Below are 17,300 nucleotides of genomic sequence, written 5' to 3'. Positions count from 1 at the left end.
TGATTGATTACTGAATCATGTTGCAAGGGTATTTGATCTTTATTGATTACTGGTATTGGCATGATTATTACCAATAACTGTGTCTTGAGTGAACAGGCTGTTGTTTTGATTGGTGAGAAAGATGGCTTCTCAAAGCAGTCTAAAAGAATTTCAATTCAAGTTAGTTATATAAAACTCTATTTGTTGTAGGTATAAAATTACTGAAAGGAAAGTAAAAGGAAGACAGGTAGAAAATTATTTCTTATGTTTATGTAAGGTCCCTATTCTAATAATTTCTATCTATAGTCACCCAACCAATCTGGCCTGCAAGGGCCTGCTTCTCCCTTGAACAGAGTTGAGGCTATCCTCTCTTTCTATTTATCTGAAATTCAAAATCGTTAACTGTCTATCCTAATCTAAAATATAAGTCAGCATTATCTTTCCTGCTGCTCAGATTTGATTTCCAGCTGGTCAGAAATTCCACTGCCTTGACCATTCAAACAGGTCAGACTTCACTGCCACTTATTAGGGAGAGCACAAGTACTATACCAAAGAATCTCCTCCTTCTCTAACCTGATAAGATGGTTTTTCAGGATGTGAATTCACCAACATTTTCCAAACTCACAGAGCCAATCTTTGGACAACCTTCCCTGAACCAGGTCAGCCCAAAAGTGACCTGTTGGTCCAACTGTCTTTCCCAAAGCTCCTTGGGAAAATTCTCTCCCATCAATCATCTCTGAGATTCCATTCAGATTTAAAGAAACCCAACTCATTCATCTCTCTTAATTATCTATCAATAAATTTTGCTAATTAACCCTATTTCCTAATGAACTCTTAATTAACAAATATTTCTCTCCAATCATTAAATTGAATGGGAACTAAAATCTTACTGAACTTACAAATTAAGTCTATGCTGTTATCTGCAGTCTGAAAGCTAGCAGACCAGTTTTACAGGTTCTGTGTAATGTCAAAGATTGACCCCTGAATAAAGTGGTGCCGGGGTGGTGTAAAGGAGAAGGCTTCACTTGGAATACTTTCCTCACTTCTGGCCATGCTACTGTATTACCATTTGTTGCCTCTTGATTGTCACTGCCATGTTAAAACTTCTGATGCACCAATTGTTTGATTGGTACCTTGCAACCCCCACTGCTTCCATCCGTAATAAAAAGAGTTGAGCTCCCTCACACACTCACTCTCTCTCTCACCACTGAGGAGGAATTGACAGGTTAAACCTAACGCTGATGACTCCCGTGTCTCCTTGTCTATTTCTTATGTCCTTTTTCTCCTTAATGTTTAATCTTTCCACCCATATTCCCTCAGTTCCTGGCTTCCCTTTCAGGAGCTCAGAACCACATAAGAAGATCATGGAGTGGCTGGACTGCTTCAGATACCAATACTTTGATGAAACAAATATCCCTTATTGTCAGGTTCCCTATCCTCTAATCATATTGTCTTTCTCTCTCAAACCCCAGGCTTAGATTATTCAAACCATACTTCCTTCTCTACTTCTTACTTGTTGTTGAAAATAAACTGAAGGAAAATCTTGAAACAATGCTGACTAGAACCACTACAAATTGAGGTTACATAATCTTAGTTGGGCCTCCAAGAGAACAAAGCAATAATTTTAAAACAATCTAGTCAACTCATTATCTCACTCAAAAAAAAGATTTTTCAAAACTTTTTCATCCCTCCTTAAACTGCAGATGGCATCTCCAATATCTCCCCACTTTCTTGGAATACTATATATTTCTCTGAGGAGAAAATAAAACTTTTTACTGAGAACTCCCTCTTTTTTTTAGTTCAATACCTCATTTTATTTATTTTTTTTATTTTATTCATTAATTTATAATATTTTTCCATGGTTACATGATTCATGTTCTTTTCCTTCCCCCTCCTGGAGCTGATGAGCAATTGACTGGGTTTTACATGTATCATTGGAGAACTACCTCTTCATCTCATATCTCCCATATGCCATCCCTTATTCTTTCTCCCATTCCTGTCTCATATAAAGAAGTGACCTTTCTCTTGACAAGTCTACACACAATAGTGATCCCATTCATTCCCATATTTTCAAGTAGATTATCCCCCTCTCCTTTCCCACACTTACTAATCTTCAGCCTCTCACTTTCTAATGACTGCTTGACTTAACAAATACTCTCATTTCTCCCTCACCTTCAAAAATCTCTCACTTTATCTAACCCATTAGCTTTTCTCTTGTTTCTTTGACCATGTTGCTCAACAACTACTCATTCAACAAATTATTGTGATTCCAAAATAAAATCCTCTTTGGAGCTTTTAAAGTTCTTATAACCTGACCCATTCATACCTTCCCAGTTTTCTTAAACTCCTCCCTTCCATCTATGCAGATCAGTGATATTGGCCTCTTTGTTGTTCTTCACACATAAGGCATTTTGTCTTTCTACTCTGCATGTTTTGTTTTGGGTTTTTTTTTTTTTTGGTTGTCCTCTAAGCCTGGAATGCTTTCTTACTTTATCTTTACCTCCAGACTTCCCTGACTTCCTTCAAGCCTCAGATAAAATCCAAGTTTCTTTAAGATGCCTCTTGTCTTTCTTTGGGGATCAAATCCCATTGTGTTAAATATATATATGTGCTGGATGAACATAGTTGTCTGCATATTGTCTCCTCCATTAGAATGCGAATTTCTTGAGGGTTTTGACTATTTTTGCCTTCATCTTTAACTGTTGGTGCTTAACCTAATGCCTGACTATTGACTAATTGCCTATAGTCACTCTAATCCCTTTAATCACAGGACTGAATCTGGATAAAGTTTATATTTAAAGAATAGAAGGATAGAAGACAACGATTTACTAAATTCATTTCTACAATGTCTAAAAACTAAACTTAATTCAGAGGACTTCTTTATTACTAATGCTGACATTTTTCAAATCTGTTGGATTCCAATGTTGAGAGATATATGGTAGGTTATATTCCTAATGGGCCTGCATCATTGGTGGGCTAGAATCTGAAACTCTTCTTTTTGGATAAATAATTCACATTTGCTTTTCAAAGGATTAGCAAAGTAGTTTAATGGAAAATATCATACTAAACTAATTAACTCAGTAAGCATAAGTTGGCTTATTGCAGGGTTTGACTTTAGTCCCTTTGAGAATTATATGGGTTTAATTAGAGTTCTCTAGGAACTCATTCAAATACTGTTACCAATACTATAATTTTTTCAGAAAAATTCCATAAGAATGTTTCCCAAATCAAACATGGTAGACAAAGTTGTTTTCTCCAAAGGACAATTGTTTAGCAAAATTCCTATTCTATTTTCCCTTTCATTAAATGACAATGAGAAGAGGATCAGTCAATTACAAATGAATTGATTTTTCCAATATGGACAATTACAAAAAGAGTAGATATAAAAAGAGAAGAAAAAAATGCAATGTAAGTGGAGACTGAAGCACAACCTGAATCAATTCATATCACTTAACTAATAAATACAGGACATTCAGGTACACTATATCACAGGATCTCAGTGCAAAAGTCATCTAATCCAAACTTAATATTACTGAGAATCCCTTATATTACACTCATAAAAAAGTAAATATCCCATTTCTGCTTGAAAATTGCTAAATAAATACCATTATTCCAAAGAATTCTGTTCTCCTTTTAGATAGCTTTAATTAATCAAAAGAATTTCCTCATAAAAGCAAAAATTTACCTCTTTGGATCTTACAGCCAATAAAGTTCAAGGAAAAAATACAATTCTCAAGGGATAAGCAAAATAAACCTCATCCACAGTCGTGACAGCTATCACATAATTCTTAAGAATTTCCTGAACAAATCCTCAAATGATCTCAAGATTCTTCAGCATCCTGGTTGTCCTTTTTTGGATACCTTCCAATTTGTATATGTCCTTCCTTTAATATGGTGGCCAGACCTAAACATAAAATTCTACATGTAGTCTGTCTAAGAATTCTGCTCTCTTTATCCCTGGACACCATGACTTTCATACTGACGCCTAAATAAAAATCAGCTTTGTTGGCTGCTTTATCACATTTTTGACTGGTGTTAATGGCAGGCCACCATCCATCTATCCTACATTTTTTAAATACATCAGAAATTAATCAGAAATGTGGAAGGATTCAATAAAATCTAGTAATAGCAAGTACAATGGGCTTTGTGGAGTAGAAGCCACCTGTGAGAAAGGAACTATTTTGCTCTACATTTATTAGATTTTTCTATTAGACTTCAATCTATGTCAAATCTCATTTAAGTCATCTTTGATTCCAATTAAGTCAGTGTACATTGGGGTCACCATGCTACAAGTATCATTTCATTATATGCTTTCCCCCAAAATAGATGAGCCTCACTAGTCTAACTCTAATAACTAATAATTTATTTTATAATAAATATATAATATTTTTAGATTTTTCATAAACATATTTTATGATATATTTATAACAAATTATTAAGCATAAAACACGTCTAGGTATTAGAGATAAAATTGTTTCTGTGTGTGTGTGTGTGTATGTGTGTGTGTGTGTGTGTGTGTGTGTGTGTGTGTGTGTGTGTGTGTTTAATGACAATCTTTGCCTTCAAGGAGTAAAGGTACACTAAGCCAAAGCCTGTACTAAACAAAAATGCCTGAGCCACAAATTCCTCCTTTACATTAAATCTTTCAGGATGTATAAAGGGTCCTGCCATTGTGGCTAAATAAGCTTTTGTGACTGAATAAAGAAGTATTAACGATGTTCTCTAACTGTTGTCTATAACTAAATAATAATCATGGATTACATAGAGAGCTATTGTCATTTAGATCCATTTAGTTCATATGTGACAGGAAAATTTTAAAGCAATTTCTAGTTAATTTAGATAGAAAAATACTTTTTGTCTGGAGAATCCAGACCCAGGAACCCAAACTAATACATGAATGTAATCATCTACATAACTACTAACATTTTCCAAGTTAACTGATTCAAATTAACACAATTTTTATGTCTTCATTAAAGCAAAGTATAAAGGGAAAAAAAGTAGAAATAGTCCTGGGATTTAAATATTTATGAATGAAGTACAAAACAAATGATTGATGCATCTTTACTTATAACTTTCTTTTTCTGCCTATCTTCCCTCTGTGAGGAAAAATCATTTTCTTGAAGTAAATCATCAGCTTGTTACTTTGGAATTGATTTACACTACAGGTCATTTCTAGCCTGGTTATTTTGAGATTTGTCACACTGCCTACACCAGAACAGGTTGTGGGAAATAATTTCCATTCCACTTTTTCAGTTTGTTTTATTTGGAGAAGAATTAAATTATTTGTTTACCTTTTGCATAAGCAAAAAGAACAATGAATGCCCTGTGGATACCTCTAGGAAAAGCTATTAATCATCTTTATGATTCAGAAAACAAATGCCATTTAAATTGTAGAAAGTCAATAAATTTGATTGGATCGAAATGCCCCTATATTATAGAGATCTTCTGAGCAAAATAATTGAAATCTAGGCTTCATTGAGGAAAAATGATTTTATTATAGAATTTGTTTTCCTCATTTAAGACAGGGAGCTCAATTGGACAGTAAAGAATAAGAATGTTTACATACGAATTAAACACATTTAGAAGTATCATTAATGCAAGGCACCAGGATATTACTTAGCATAAGACCTACATTACTAAAAGGGAGCACTTACCCCAATATATACTATGACAAATTTTTTTATAAAATAACATTCTAAAAGAAGTATGACTTTATATCAATTAACATCAATTTTTTCAAATCATCCATAAATAGAAAAAAACATAGAAAATCAATGAGAACCTGAAATGTGAATGAATTAAACAAAAGAGAATGGCAGAATGGATAAGAAAATAAGATCTAACAATTTTCACTGTATAAAAGACATCAATAAAACAAGGCACAAATATAATGAAAATGAGTAGATGATAAAAAAATATTCCATGTATGAGGTGATTCCATAAAAACAGGGATGATAATTTCTCTTTCAGACAAGACCAAAAGAAGATTACATTCACAAGAGAAAATTTCTCAAACTTTTTAATCTCAATATCTCTTTATAATTTTAAAAATTATTGAATGCCCCAAAAGATATTTGTTTGTTTAGGTCATAATAATAATGCTCATATTAGAAATTAAAACTTATGGGTTTAATTTCAACATAATAAAAATCTAGTATATATTAATATAAACAACATATTTATGTAAAATAAGTTTTAATTTGTATTATCTGTTTCTGACATCACCATAATTCTTTCTACATTCACCTCCCCCAAAACAATCCCATATGAAAAAAAAATTAGAGAAAAGAAAAACAAACAAACAGCATGAACGATTGATATACTGAAAGGGTCCAGGAGTATATGCAACATGTAGTATCTGTGGACCTCCCAGGTCTACAAAAGTTTAGACTGGCAGTGTCTTATCATTTGTCCTGCTTGATCTTAATAATTTTTTAATTTATTCTTTATGTGATTTTTCCTGATTTTCCCATTTACATTATTATATTTACTCAGTTAACTTTGTTTTGGTTCTGCTTACTTCACTCTGCATGATTCAATATACATCTTTCCATGTTTTTCTATATTAATCACACATATTTCTTGCAGCATACTAATACTCCATTATATCCATGCACCACAGTGTGTTTACCCATTCCCCAGCTGGAAGGCATCTACTTTGTTTTCAATTCTTGGCTATAACAAAAAAGTATGAATATAAATATTTTGATATATCTTCTTATCATGGCTTCCTAGAGGTATAAATTCAGTAATAGTCTTTGGATTAAGGAATTTGGACATTTGTCGTTTTATTTATATAATTACAAATCACTTTACAAAATTATTATATTCTTTCACAATTCTACCAACAATGTATTAGTGTGCTTGTCCTACCACAATTCCTCCAAAATTCAATGTTACCACTTTTGCTCATTTTCAGGGTATGAAGTGAAACCTCAAGATTGTTCTGATTTTGAATTATTCTTATTATTAGTGATTTAGAGCATTTTTTATGTGGCTTGGAATATTTTATAGTTATTTGAAAACTACCCTTATACTTTGCTTATTTACTAAAGAATGGTTGTCATGTATGTTTGCTTTTTAAATCTTGGAAAATAATTCCTTATTAGAAAAATTTGGCACAACAATTTTCTTCTTCCAGCCACATCCCTTATCCTAGATATGATAATTTTGTCTACAGAGAAGCTACTCAGTTTCAAGAAAGGGAAGTTACCTTTTTCATATTTTATAATTCTCTTTTGGTTAATATTACATCTCTAGTCCCAAACTCTGAGGGATATATAGTCTGTTACTCTTCTAATTTTATTATATGATTTTCCTTTTATTTTTTTTAACCCTTACCTTCCATTTTATGATTAATACTCTGTATTATCTCCAAGGCAGAAGAGTGGCAAGGGCTAGACAAGGGGGGTTAAGTGACTTGCCCAATGTCACACAGCTTGGAAGTGTCTGAGATCAGATTTGAACCTTCAACCCCTCATCTTTAGGTCTGATTCTCAATCCACTGAGCTACCCAGCTGACCCTTATGATTTTTCATATTAATGATATATTATTTAGAATTTCTGATGCAATATGGTACAAGGTGTTGGTATATGCTTAATTTTAGTTTTTCTATCCAGTTTTTCCCAGAGGTTTTATCAAAATTTTTCCTTAGGTAATTGTTTTCTACTTTATCAAAAACTAGTTTATTGAGTTCTCTTATTTCTCTTATTTATTGGTTTATCTCACTGAGTTATATCTCTATTCTTTAACTAATACCAGATGGTTTGATCACCAGATGGCTTTGATACTTTACAATATAGTTGGATATATGGAAGTGCTATCTATTCTGAATTAGTCCCTACTATCTTTCATCATTTCCCATGATATTCTAGATTCTTTTTTAATGGATATTATCATTTTATCAAGTTCTTTTAAGTATGCCCTTGGTAGTTTAATTGGTTTGACATTAAAAGTTCAAACTAACTTAGGTAGCATTATTGTTTTTGTTATGTTGGCAATGAGTAGTGACTATACTTCCAACTAAATTGTTCCTTATTTCTTTAAGGAACATTTTGTAATTCAATATATTTAAGTCTGCTGTGTGTTTTTGGAAGCCAGTCTCCAGATATTTTGTGCATTTTGTAGTTATTTGGAATGAGATGTCCATTTCTATTATTGCTTCTTGAATTTTGTTATTATCTTACAGAAATGCTATTTTTAAAGATTTATTTTGCAGTTTACAATTTTGTTGAACCTATTCATTGTCTCAATATTTTTGCTAAATGTCAAAGATTTTCCAAATAAATTGAAATAAATTATGACAGAGATAATATCCTCTTTTTGTTCTGAGTCATTTCGATTGTGTCCAGTTCTTTGTGATACCATTTTGGGGTTTTCTTTGCACAGATCAGAGTGTTTCATTTTCTTAGCCAGTTCATTTTACAGATGAGGAACTGAGCCAAATACAGTTAAATGAGTTGCCCTAGGTCATACAACTAGTAAGTGTTTGAGACGATTTGAATTCATGAAGATGAATCTTCCAATCCCACTGTGTCACTGTGTCACTGTTTTATGTCTTTAATTTCTTTCTCATTGGTTTTCTTGAGATTTATTGGAGGGTATCAAATAATAGTGGGGAAATTGAACATCCTGGCTTCAGTTCCCATTTTTAAAGAAAGGTTCTAATGTACCCCCATTGAATTTGATGCTTGTTTTTTATTGTAGATGATGATTTTTATGACAAAAAGTCCTTAGATGCTTATGTTTTGTAGAGTTTTTAACATAAAAGTCCATTTTGTCAATGCATTTTCATGTATCCACTGAGATGATCACATGATTTGGATATTTTTAACATGATTGTCATGATTGTTTTCATAATGTTAAAACATCCATATATTCCTGGTATTTCTCACTTGAGAAATACATTGGGATGATTTCTTAGATATGTTACTATAATCTATTTAATAGATTTTTTTAACTTTAAGTAATCATAAATTAATGATACTGGCTAATGGTTTTCTTCCTTTATCCATTCTAGGTCTAGATTTATAACTACTTATCTCATAAAAGATTCTGGAATAATTTGTGAAGTATAGGAACTAATTGTTCTTTAAAATTCTTCTGAGAATCCATCAAGTCCAAGATGTTTCCATTACTTCCCTTACTTTGGTAGTGCCTTTTCAGCTAGATTTATTTTCTTTTCTAAGACTAATTTAAGATCACCACCTAGTCGTCTATAACTTGAGCACTTTGTATTTGCGAAGATATTTATTTCTTTTATGTTCTCAGTTTTGCAAGTATTCTACTGCATAAAAGTCTTATTGTTCTTTTTTATTTCTTTTGATTTTACTGTGATTTGACCTTATTATTTTACTATTCTATTAACTTCATTTTTTATTCTCTTCTTTTTACTCAGATTAGATGGGGATTTATCAATTTTACTAGTCTATTCAAAGAACCAACTTTTAGTTTTAATTATTATTTCTATTGGATATTATTTTATTCCCAACTTATCTATTTCCCCTCAAATATTGATGCTTATTTTATGTTTATTTATGACTTTTCAAATTTTCCGATGCATTTATTAAAACTTTTTCCACATTGATTATTTATGTGTCTAATAATATGAGGAAGTTAAGTGAAGTAGTAGAGGGATATCTGTGTTGAAATATTACTTCAGAAATTAACTTTGTGACCCTTGGCAAGTCCCATAACTTGTATTTGCCTCATTTTTCTTCATCTGTAAAATGAGAATAATAATAGCACCTTTCTCTCAGGGCTGTTGTGAGATCAAATGAGATAATAATTGTAACCTGCTCAGCACAGTGCCTGGCACATAATAAGCACTATATAAATGTTAGTCATTATTATCATCATCAATACCCCATCCCCCTGCAAAAAAACTACTTTAGCTACACCCAAGAAATTTTGATTCAACATTGTTATCATGGGTTTTTTACATAATTACTGTTTCTATTTTTTCTTTGACCCAATCATTATTTAGGATGTCATTGAATAGTTTCCATTTAGTGTGTATGTTTTAATTAGTTTCTCCAGAAATTTATTTAGTTCCTTTTTGTGGTAGCAAAGAGGAAATTGAGAGGTTATCCATCAACTGGGGAATGGCCAAACGAGTTGTGGTACATGATTGTGATGCAATACTCTAAGAAATGACAAACAGGATGATTTTGGAAAAATCTGGAAAAACTTCCATGAACTGATGCAAAGTTAAGTGAGCAAAACAGAAATGAGCAGAGAATAACACTGTACACAGTGACAGCAATGTTTTTGATGATCCATTGTGAATGGCATATTCTCAGCAATGCAGTAATCCAAGACAATCCATGAGACATGTTGAAAAATGCTATCTTCCCTATGAGAAAGAACTAAAGCAGTCTGAATGTCAACTGAAATATACTATATTTCTCTTTCTACTTTTCTTTCTTTTCATTTGCAATCTTTCACAAAATTACTAATATGGAAACATTTGTACATGATTACATATGTAAAATCTATCAGATTGCCTACAATCTCAGGGGGTAGTTTGGGGAAGAGAGAGTTAAGGAGGGGAGAAGGAGGGAGAAAATTTGGAACTCATAACTTTAAAAAATGGTAAAAATTGTTTTTACATTTAATTGGTGAAAAATAAATATTATTTAAACAAGAAAATTGTTCAGTTCTATATTTTTGCTGTTGTTTATGTTTCTGTTAGATTTCTATAAAGTCTCCTGTCATTCTTATGCTGCTATATCTTCTTGTAACCTAGATATTTACTTTATGAATTTGGATGTTAAGGCATTTGAAGAATATAAGTTTATTATTTGGATATTGGTTTGCTGTCTGTGGTTTCTTTCAGCATAATATGGTCTTTGTTTATCCCTTTTGATTTCTAAATATTTGTTTTTACTTTGTTAAATAGCATAATTTCAACTCCTGCTTTTTTAAAATTCATTTCTTGCCTAGTTAAAATAAAAAGTCCATCCTCTTAGTTTTATTTTGTATATGTCTTTATTTTTTTAATGTGATTCTTTTGAGGTTTTTTTAACCCTTACTTTCTGCCTTAGTAATGAATCTAAGAAAGAAGGGCAAGGACCAGGCAAACAGGATTAAAGGACTTGCCAAGGTATACAGCTAGGAAGTGTCCAAAGCCAAAATTGAACCCAGGTCCTTCCCACTCCAGGGCTGGCACTCTAATCACTGAGCAACCCAGTTTTCCCTAAATATTTCTTTTCTTATACAATTTGTCACATTTTTTGCATTTTATGGAATGCTTACTCAATTTATCTTTAAAGTTATGTTAGTTTTATAATTTTCTTCAGCTCTCTCTAATATTAAGGTTTTTTTCAAGTTATGATTATTTTTCTCTTTTCTATAATTATAATAATCCATTTGCCTCGCCCTTGCCATTCTGTTTTAGAGTTGTACTAAGACAGAAAGAAAGGGTTAAAAAAAAGAAACATTTAAAAAACAAAGACATATACAAAATAAAATTGGAGATGGCCTTCTATAATCAGTCATTTTACTATAATATTTTTTAAGGTGGCCTTGTTCTGACAGTTTCTCTTTTCCCCACCCCAAACCCCTCATTTAATTTTATATGCAAATAATCTTCCAGTTCTGGTTTTTTTCTTTTTTTTAATTATATTTTCCTCCAATTCCATATAGATACAGTTTTTAATGAATACATAATACATTTTCTCTCTCTCCCTATCTCCCTTCTGCCTTCCCAGTGAACGCAGGTAATATAATATAGGTTATACATGTGCTATCCTACAGTGCATATTTCCATGTTTATCATCTTGTGAAAGAAGACACCAATCACTTATAAAGAAAAAAACTCATGAAGGAAACAAAGTCAAAAATATTTACCTCGATCTGCATTCAAAATGAACATAAGTTCATTTGTGGTGATGGAGAACCTTTTTTCTCATTTCTCCTTACATTTTTGATAATAGTTAAAATCATTCATAATCATTGTACATTATTGCTGTTACTGTGTACAATATTCTCTTGGTTCTGCTCACTTCACTTTGTATCACTTTATGTAAGTCTTTCCAAAAATTTTTGTGATTGTCCTATTTATCATTTCTTTTGTCACAATAGTATTCCATTGTAGTCATATATGACAACTTATTCAGCCATTCTCCAATTGATGGACATCCCTTCTGTTTTCAACTCTTTGCCACCACAAAAAGAACTGCTCTAAATATTTTTGTGCAAGTAGGTCTTTTTTACCCATCTTTGATATTTTGGGGAAGCAGGGCTAGTAGTGGTATTGTTGGGTCAAAAGGTATGTACAGTTTGATGGTACTTTGAGTATGGTTTCAGATTTTTCTCTAGAGTGGTTTTATTAGTTCATAGCTCTTCCAACAGTATATTAATGTCCCAATTTTGCCACACTTATCATTTTCCTTTTTTGTCATGTTAGCCAATCTGATAGGTGTGAGGTAGTGCCTCAGAATTGTTTTAATTTGCATTTCTCTAATTAATAGTAGTTTTTGGTGTGTTTTTTTTTTTGCTAGATTAAAGTTAGTTTTAGTTTCTTGATCTGAGAATTAACTGTTCATATCCTTGATCATTCATCAACTGGGTAATAATGTATAAATCTGACTCAGTTCTCTATATATCTGAGAAATGAGGCTCTTGTTGGAGTTACATGCTATAAAACATTTCCCCAGCTTTTCCCTATCTAATCTATATTGCATTGGTTTTGTTTGTGCAAAAACTTTTTAATTTAACATAGTCAAGGTTATCTGTTTTACATCTTGTTGTGTTCTATATGTGTTATTTGTTTATAAATTCTACCATTATCTATAGGTCTAACAAGTAAACTATTTTGTGTTCCCCTAATTTATTTATATCACCCTTTATTTCTAAAGCATGTATCAATTTTGACTTTATCTTGGTATATGGCATGAGATCACTCTATGCCTAGCTTCTGCAATCTTGTTCTCCAGTTCGGTTTGATCTACTCATGAACAATTAATGTTTTTTTCCAATTGTTTGGAATCTGACTCAGATCTGACTTTATTTGTGTGAAAAGGATTTTGTAGTTGTGTTCGTATGGTTCTTGGGTTTGTCTTGACAAATAGACATTCAGGTCTAGTTTTCTTTCTAAAATTTTTTCTATTTCTTCTTCATTATTAATAAATGTCTATCTTTTATCCTGTATATGAAGGCTTATATTTGCATCAGAAATCATCCTGAGTTGTATCCTGAATGCCATTCATCGCTCTTTTTAATTATTCTAGTTCCTAATACATTTTCTAATGGTACAGAATATTTTTTCATCATTTAAATGTCCTTTCCTTTGAAAGTCTTTCTCCTGATCACTTGCAGAACTTGTTTCTGAACTTAATTGTTTAATTTAACCATTATGTGTCTTGGAGTTAATAGCCTTGAGTTTGTAGTTGTTTTTTCTGGAGATAATCTATTGATATTTCATTTTCCCTTATTCCAAACTTCTGGAATTAGTTCTTGCATTAGAGTGTTAAGGATTTTTGTCCTATCATGTTATTCTGGGAAACCTATGATCCTTAGATTGTCTCTATACATCCTATCTTTGGGAAAATTATGTCTTGTTTGTATAATGAGCATATTTTCTTTTAATATTTTAGAATATTAAAAGTTTTTTTAAACTTTTATTTATTTTATTTGTTAAAAGTTTTTTAAACTTAAAGTGGTTTTTTGTTCACTTCTTGATCAACTTTTATTTGTTTTTGCATTCCCAATCTATTGCTCCTTCTTCTTTCTCTCTCATTTTCTTTCTAAAACTTATCATTGCAGATTCTAGTTTTTCTATTCTGCCTGTTATTTTTGTTGTGAAGGCCATAAATTCTCCTCTCATAATTCTCATTATTCTTTTAAAGTACTCAAGGCTAATATCTTGTTCAGTTTTTTTTTTCTCCTCAAATTCTATTTAGTTTTATTTAAATAGATTCATTTTCTTTTTTTTTGCAGGATTATTCACAAATGTTCGAGCTCATTAATCCATCTGGGAAATTTATTTTCTTATTTTCTAACCATTTTTTCCTTTTTTGTTTATCTGCTTAAATTCAAAGTCTTGAGGTTTTCTTCTTTGTTTAACTATTGGTAACCAGGTTGTTGTTTTTTTCCTACCTTTAATTTCCTCTAGCAATCATTTTCTGACTCCCTCCTCTTTGACTGTGATTTCCTTGGGGCTAGATCTCAAAATGCCTTAGCCTCCACCCACCCTGGACAACCATCCTAGTTCTTTGTACAACTGACCCTTGGGCCAGGGCTGGATACAGTGTTCTTTCCTTCAGGCTTAGTAAAGTGCTGTACAGTGGCCTCCCCTTTCCCTTACAGACACATAATTTCCTGTCCTGCTCTCTCTGTTCCTTTCTTCTTTGGCCTAGCAATGGCAGTTCAGAGCTTTGTAGAGCTTTTGCTATATACAGGGCTATCTGGTGTTGGTTCTGTTAGTACTATGGGGTTGTAGCTCCCTACAGGCTCTTGCTTTTGAGATGCTGAAGCTACATGGTTGCCTGTCATGGCAAGGTTAATTTTCCATAGATTAGAATTGAGAACTCCTCAATACAAGAAGAGGGGGTGGGGGGAGGTTAGAGGGCATGGAGGAGCCCTGATAGAAGAGTATGTTGAAAACCTATGGACTGCTAAGGAAGCCTCACTGCCAGTATTTGGGAGAGGGAGGAGGAGAGGGGCAGAGTGAGCTCAATGTCGATGAGCACATCACTTTATAGATTTTTTATCATCCTCTTTTGGATTCTGGGTGTCTTAGACTATGATAATAGTCTATAATAGTTGCTTTACATTCAGTACATAACTTTTGTTTTGGAGAAGTTCAAAAGTTTGTGGGAATCAGAGCAGATATCTACTCTTCCATCTCATTGCTCATGTGACCTAGAAGTCTTAAATATATTTTCTGTGAAAATAAACTGCATTTTCCAAACCATTTCACTTCCATCACAGTAGCAAATTTCTTCAATGATATATACATTTCCCTCATTTGTATCTTATGTAATGTTTATTATCAGAGGTGACAGGGGAAACATCACTAACTACTATTATGCCTATTTGGCCATCTATACAAAATCTTCATTAGAGTCATCTAGAGAGAAATCAAAGGCATTCTGGAAGTTATTAGTAAGGAATAAACAAATGTCTAAAGGTGATATTTGATAATGGACATCTTTACATTTCATAATAAATTAAAATATGAAGAAAATTGTTGATTATGTAAAAACCATTTTATTCCATAGAACAGAGCATCACATTATAGTCTCTTCTACAACAGTGTCTCCCATATAAATGGGATATATATGTATATATACATATAATATGTAATATGATATATGAAACATTTACATATATAATATATATCAAGATAATTAAAAATTCCTAGGAAGAGGTGAAGACAGAAATAATCCAATTAAAAAACTCTTAAATAAAAATATTATTAATAATAACGAAAGGGAAGTGTGTAGCATAACAAATATTTTCTCTTGGAGTCACAACAATCTGAAATCAAATATTACCTCTGCATATTTCATTGGGACCCCAGGCAAATACTTATCTAGAAATTCTCTATATCCATGAAATCATAGATATAGACTCTAACCATATTAATAAAAATATTTGCTAGCACAAAAAGGTATTTTGTAGACCAATAGTAATTAAAATATTATTTCTTCTTAATAATTCTTTTTAAATGTCTATTATGTATAAATTTAGTAAAGTCGAAAATTATTAGTGTAGTTATATACATATAAAATTTTTAAATATATATTAGAATTGTAATCGTATTTTTTATTGCTAGAAATAAACAATCAAAAAAGGTTTTCAAAAGACATTTCAATAAGCATTTTTCATCTATTCTATTCACATATGGTTACTGTTATTGGTATATAACTTGCTTTTCACAAGAAGTTGACACCTTTAAGTATACCTAATTGATTATCTTATTATATTTTTAATATTGATGTATTCAGGAAGAAAATTAGAATATCATTTGCCAAACACCATGCTAATTGATTTTATGCATTTTATCTCATGCAGTCCTCACAATAGACCTGTGAAGAAGGTGCTATTATTGTACTTATTTTATAGTTGAGTTAACTGAGGGAAACAGAGATTAAGTGCCTTGCCCTGAGTCATTCAGTTAGTGAGTACCTGAAGCTGAACTTGAACAGATCTTCCTGACTGCAGGCCTGGTAATCTAGCCCCATATAGCTGCCGAACAATTAGATTATTTCTAATTAAACTGTTTAGAAGTAAAAGCATTTTACCATCTGAAGACAAGGAAACATAGATTGAAATCAAGAGAATACAAATCAAGAGAATACAAAAATAGCACCATGTTGGATTATATTAACCTGAGATATTCTTTTATATTTTCAGCAAAATGGAAAGCCATATTTCTACAAAAAGCCATTTGTTGAATCTTTTGAAGAAACACCAATGTACGTTGCTATTTTCACTTACCTGAGTTATGGAATTGGAACATTATTTGGCTACTTGAGAGATTTTTTGAGAAACCATGGAATAGAGAAATGTCATATGGCTCAAGAACGAAAAGAGCAAAGAGTATGTATGAGCATCTTACTCAATCTCCATTAACCTCTCTAATTGTTCATAATTTTTTCTGTATGTATGTACATATGTGTGTGTACATGTGCATATATGATTTTGACAGAAGGTATATCTGGTATAATTAAATAGTAGACTTTTATGTAAGTCAGGGATTGGAACCTTTTTTTTGTAGCATGAATACTATTAGAAGTCTATTAAAATTCATGGATCCCCTCTAGGAATAATGTTTTTAAATATACTAAACAAAATATGTAGGTTTAAAAAGGAAACCAATTATTTTGAAATTTTTAATAATTTTTAAAATAACTTGAAAAAGTTGACAGATATCAGGTTAGGAACCCTTGAAATATGCAATCTAGGTTCTTGAAATATTCATTTCATATTCAGTTTAGGATTAATTGACTCAGTTTAATATTTAGAGTTCTTCACAAGGCTGACACAAATGTGCCAAAGCTTTTATATGAATAACACCAATGAAATACAATCAAATTTAGCCTTTATGGAGGATGGAGAAGAGGAGACAGCTGGAAAGAAGGGTATAAGATGTTATTTAGCATCTGGGTAGGTATCCCCAAATGAAACTAGAGCTCATATAATGAAAGTAAAAGATAAATCAAAACAAGACCTATAACGTGATTATAAAATAATGACTTTTATATTTTTCTTTGTTTTTCTTTTTGTTGTTGTTGTTGTTTTTCTTTTTTTTAAATTCTAACAAAACTTTAGTTAGAAGATCCAGTCTTTTCTTGTCCTGTCATTTACCACC

At 31.7% G+C, this 17,300-nt stretch overlaps 1 protein-coding gene across 1 annotated transcript in view; it reads left to right on the top strand.

The window, feature by feature from the left end:
• SPTLC3 (serine palmitoyltransferase long chain base subunit 3) overlaps positions 1 to 17,300 on the top strand; it is a 221,477-nt gene that overhangs the window by 37,348 nt on the left and 166,829 nt on the right. The window contains exon 2 of the mRNA XM_001374333.4: positions 16,343 to 16,528. Within this exon, the coding sequence (XP_001374370.1) occupies positions 16,343 to 16,528 (186 nt within the window). The remainder of the gene's footprint in view (positions 1 to 16,342; positions 16,529 to 17,300) is intronic.

The sequence above is a fragment of the Monodelphis domestica genome, chromosome 1 (assembly GCF_027887165.1).
Source record: "Monodelphis domestica isolate mMonDom1 chromosome 1, mMonDom1.pri, whole genome shotgun sequence".
NCBI lineage: Eukaryota > Metazoa > Chordata > Mammalia > Didelphimorphia > Didelphidae > Monodelphis > Monodelphis domestica.
Note: the sequence above shows the minus strand (reverse complement) of the source record. Positions and strands in the feature narration are given on the sequence as shown.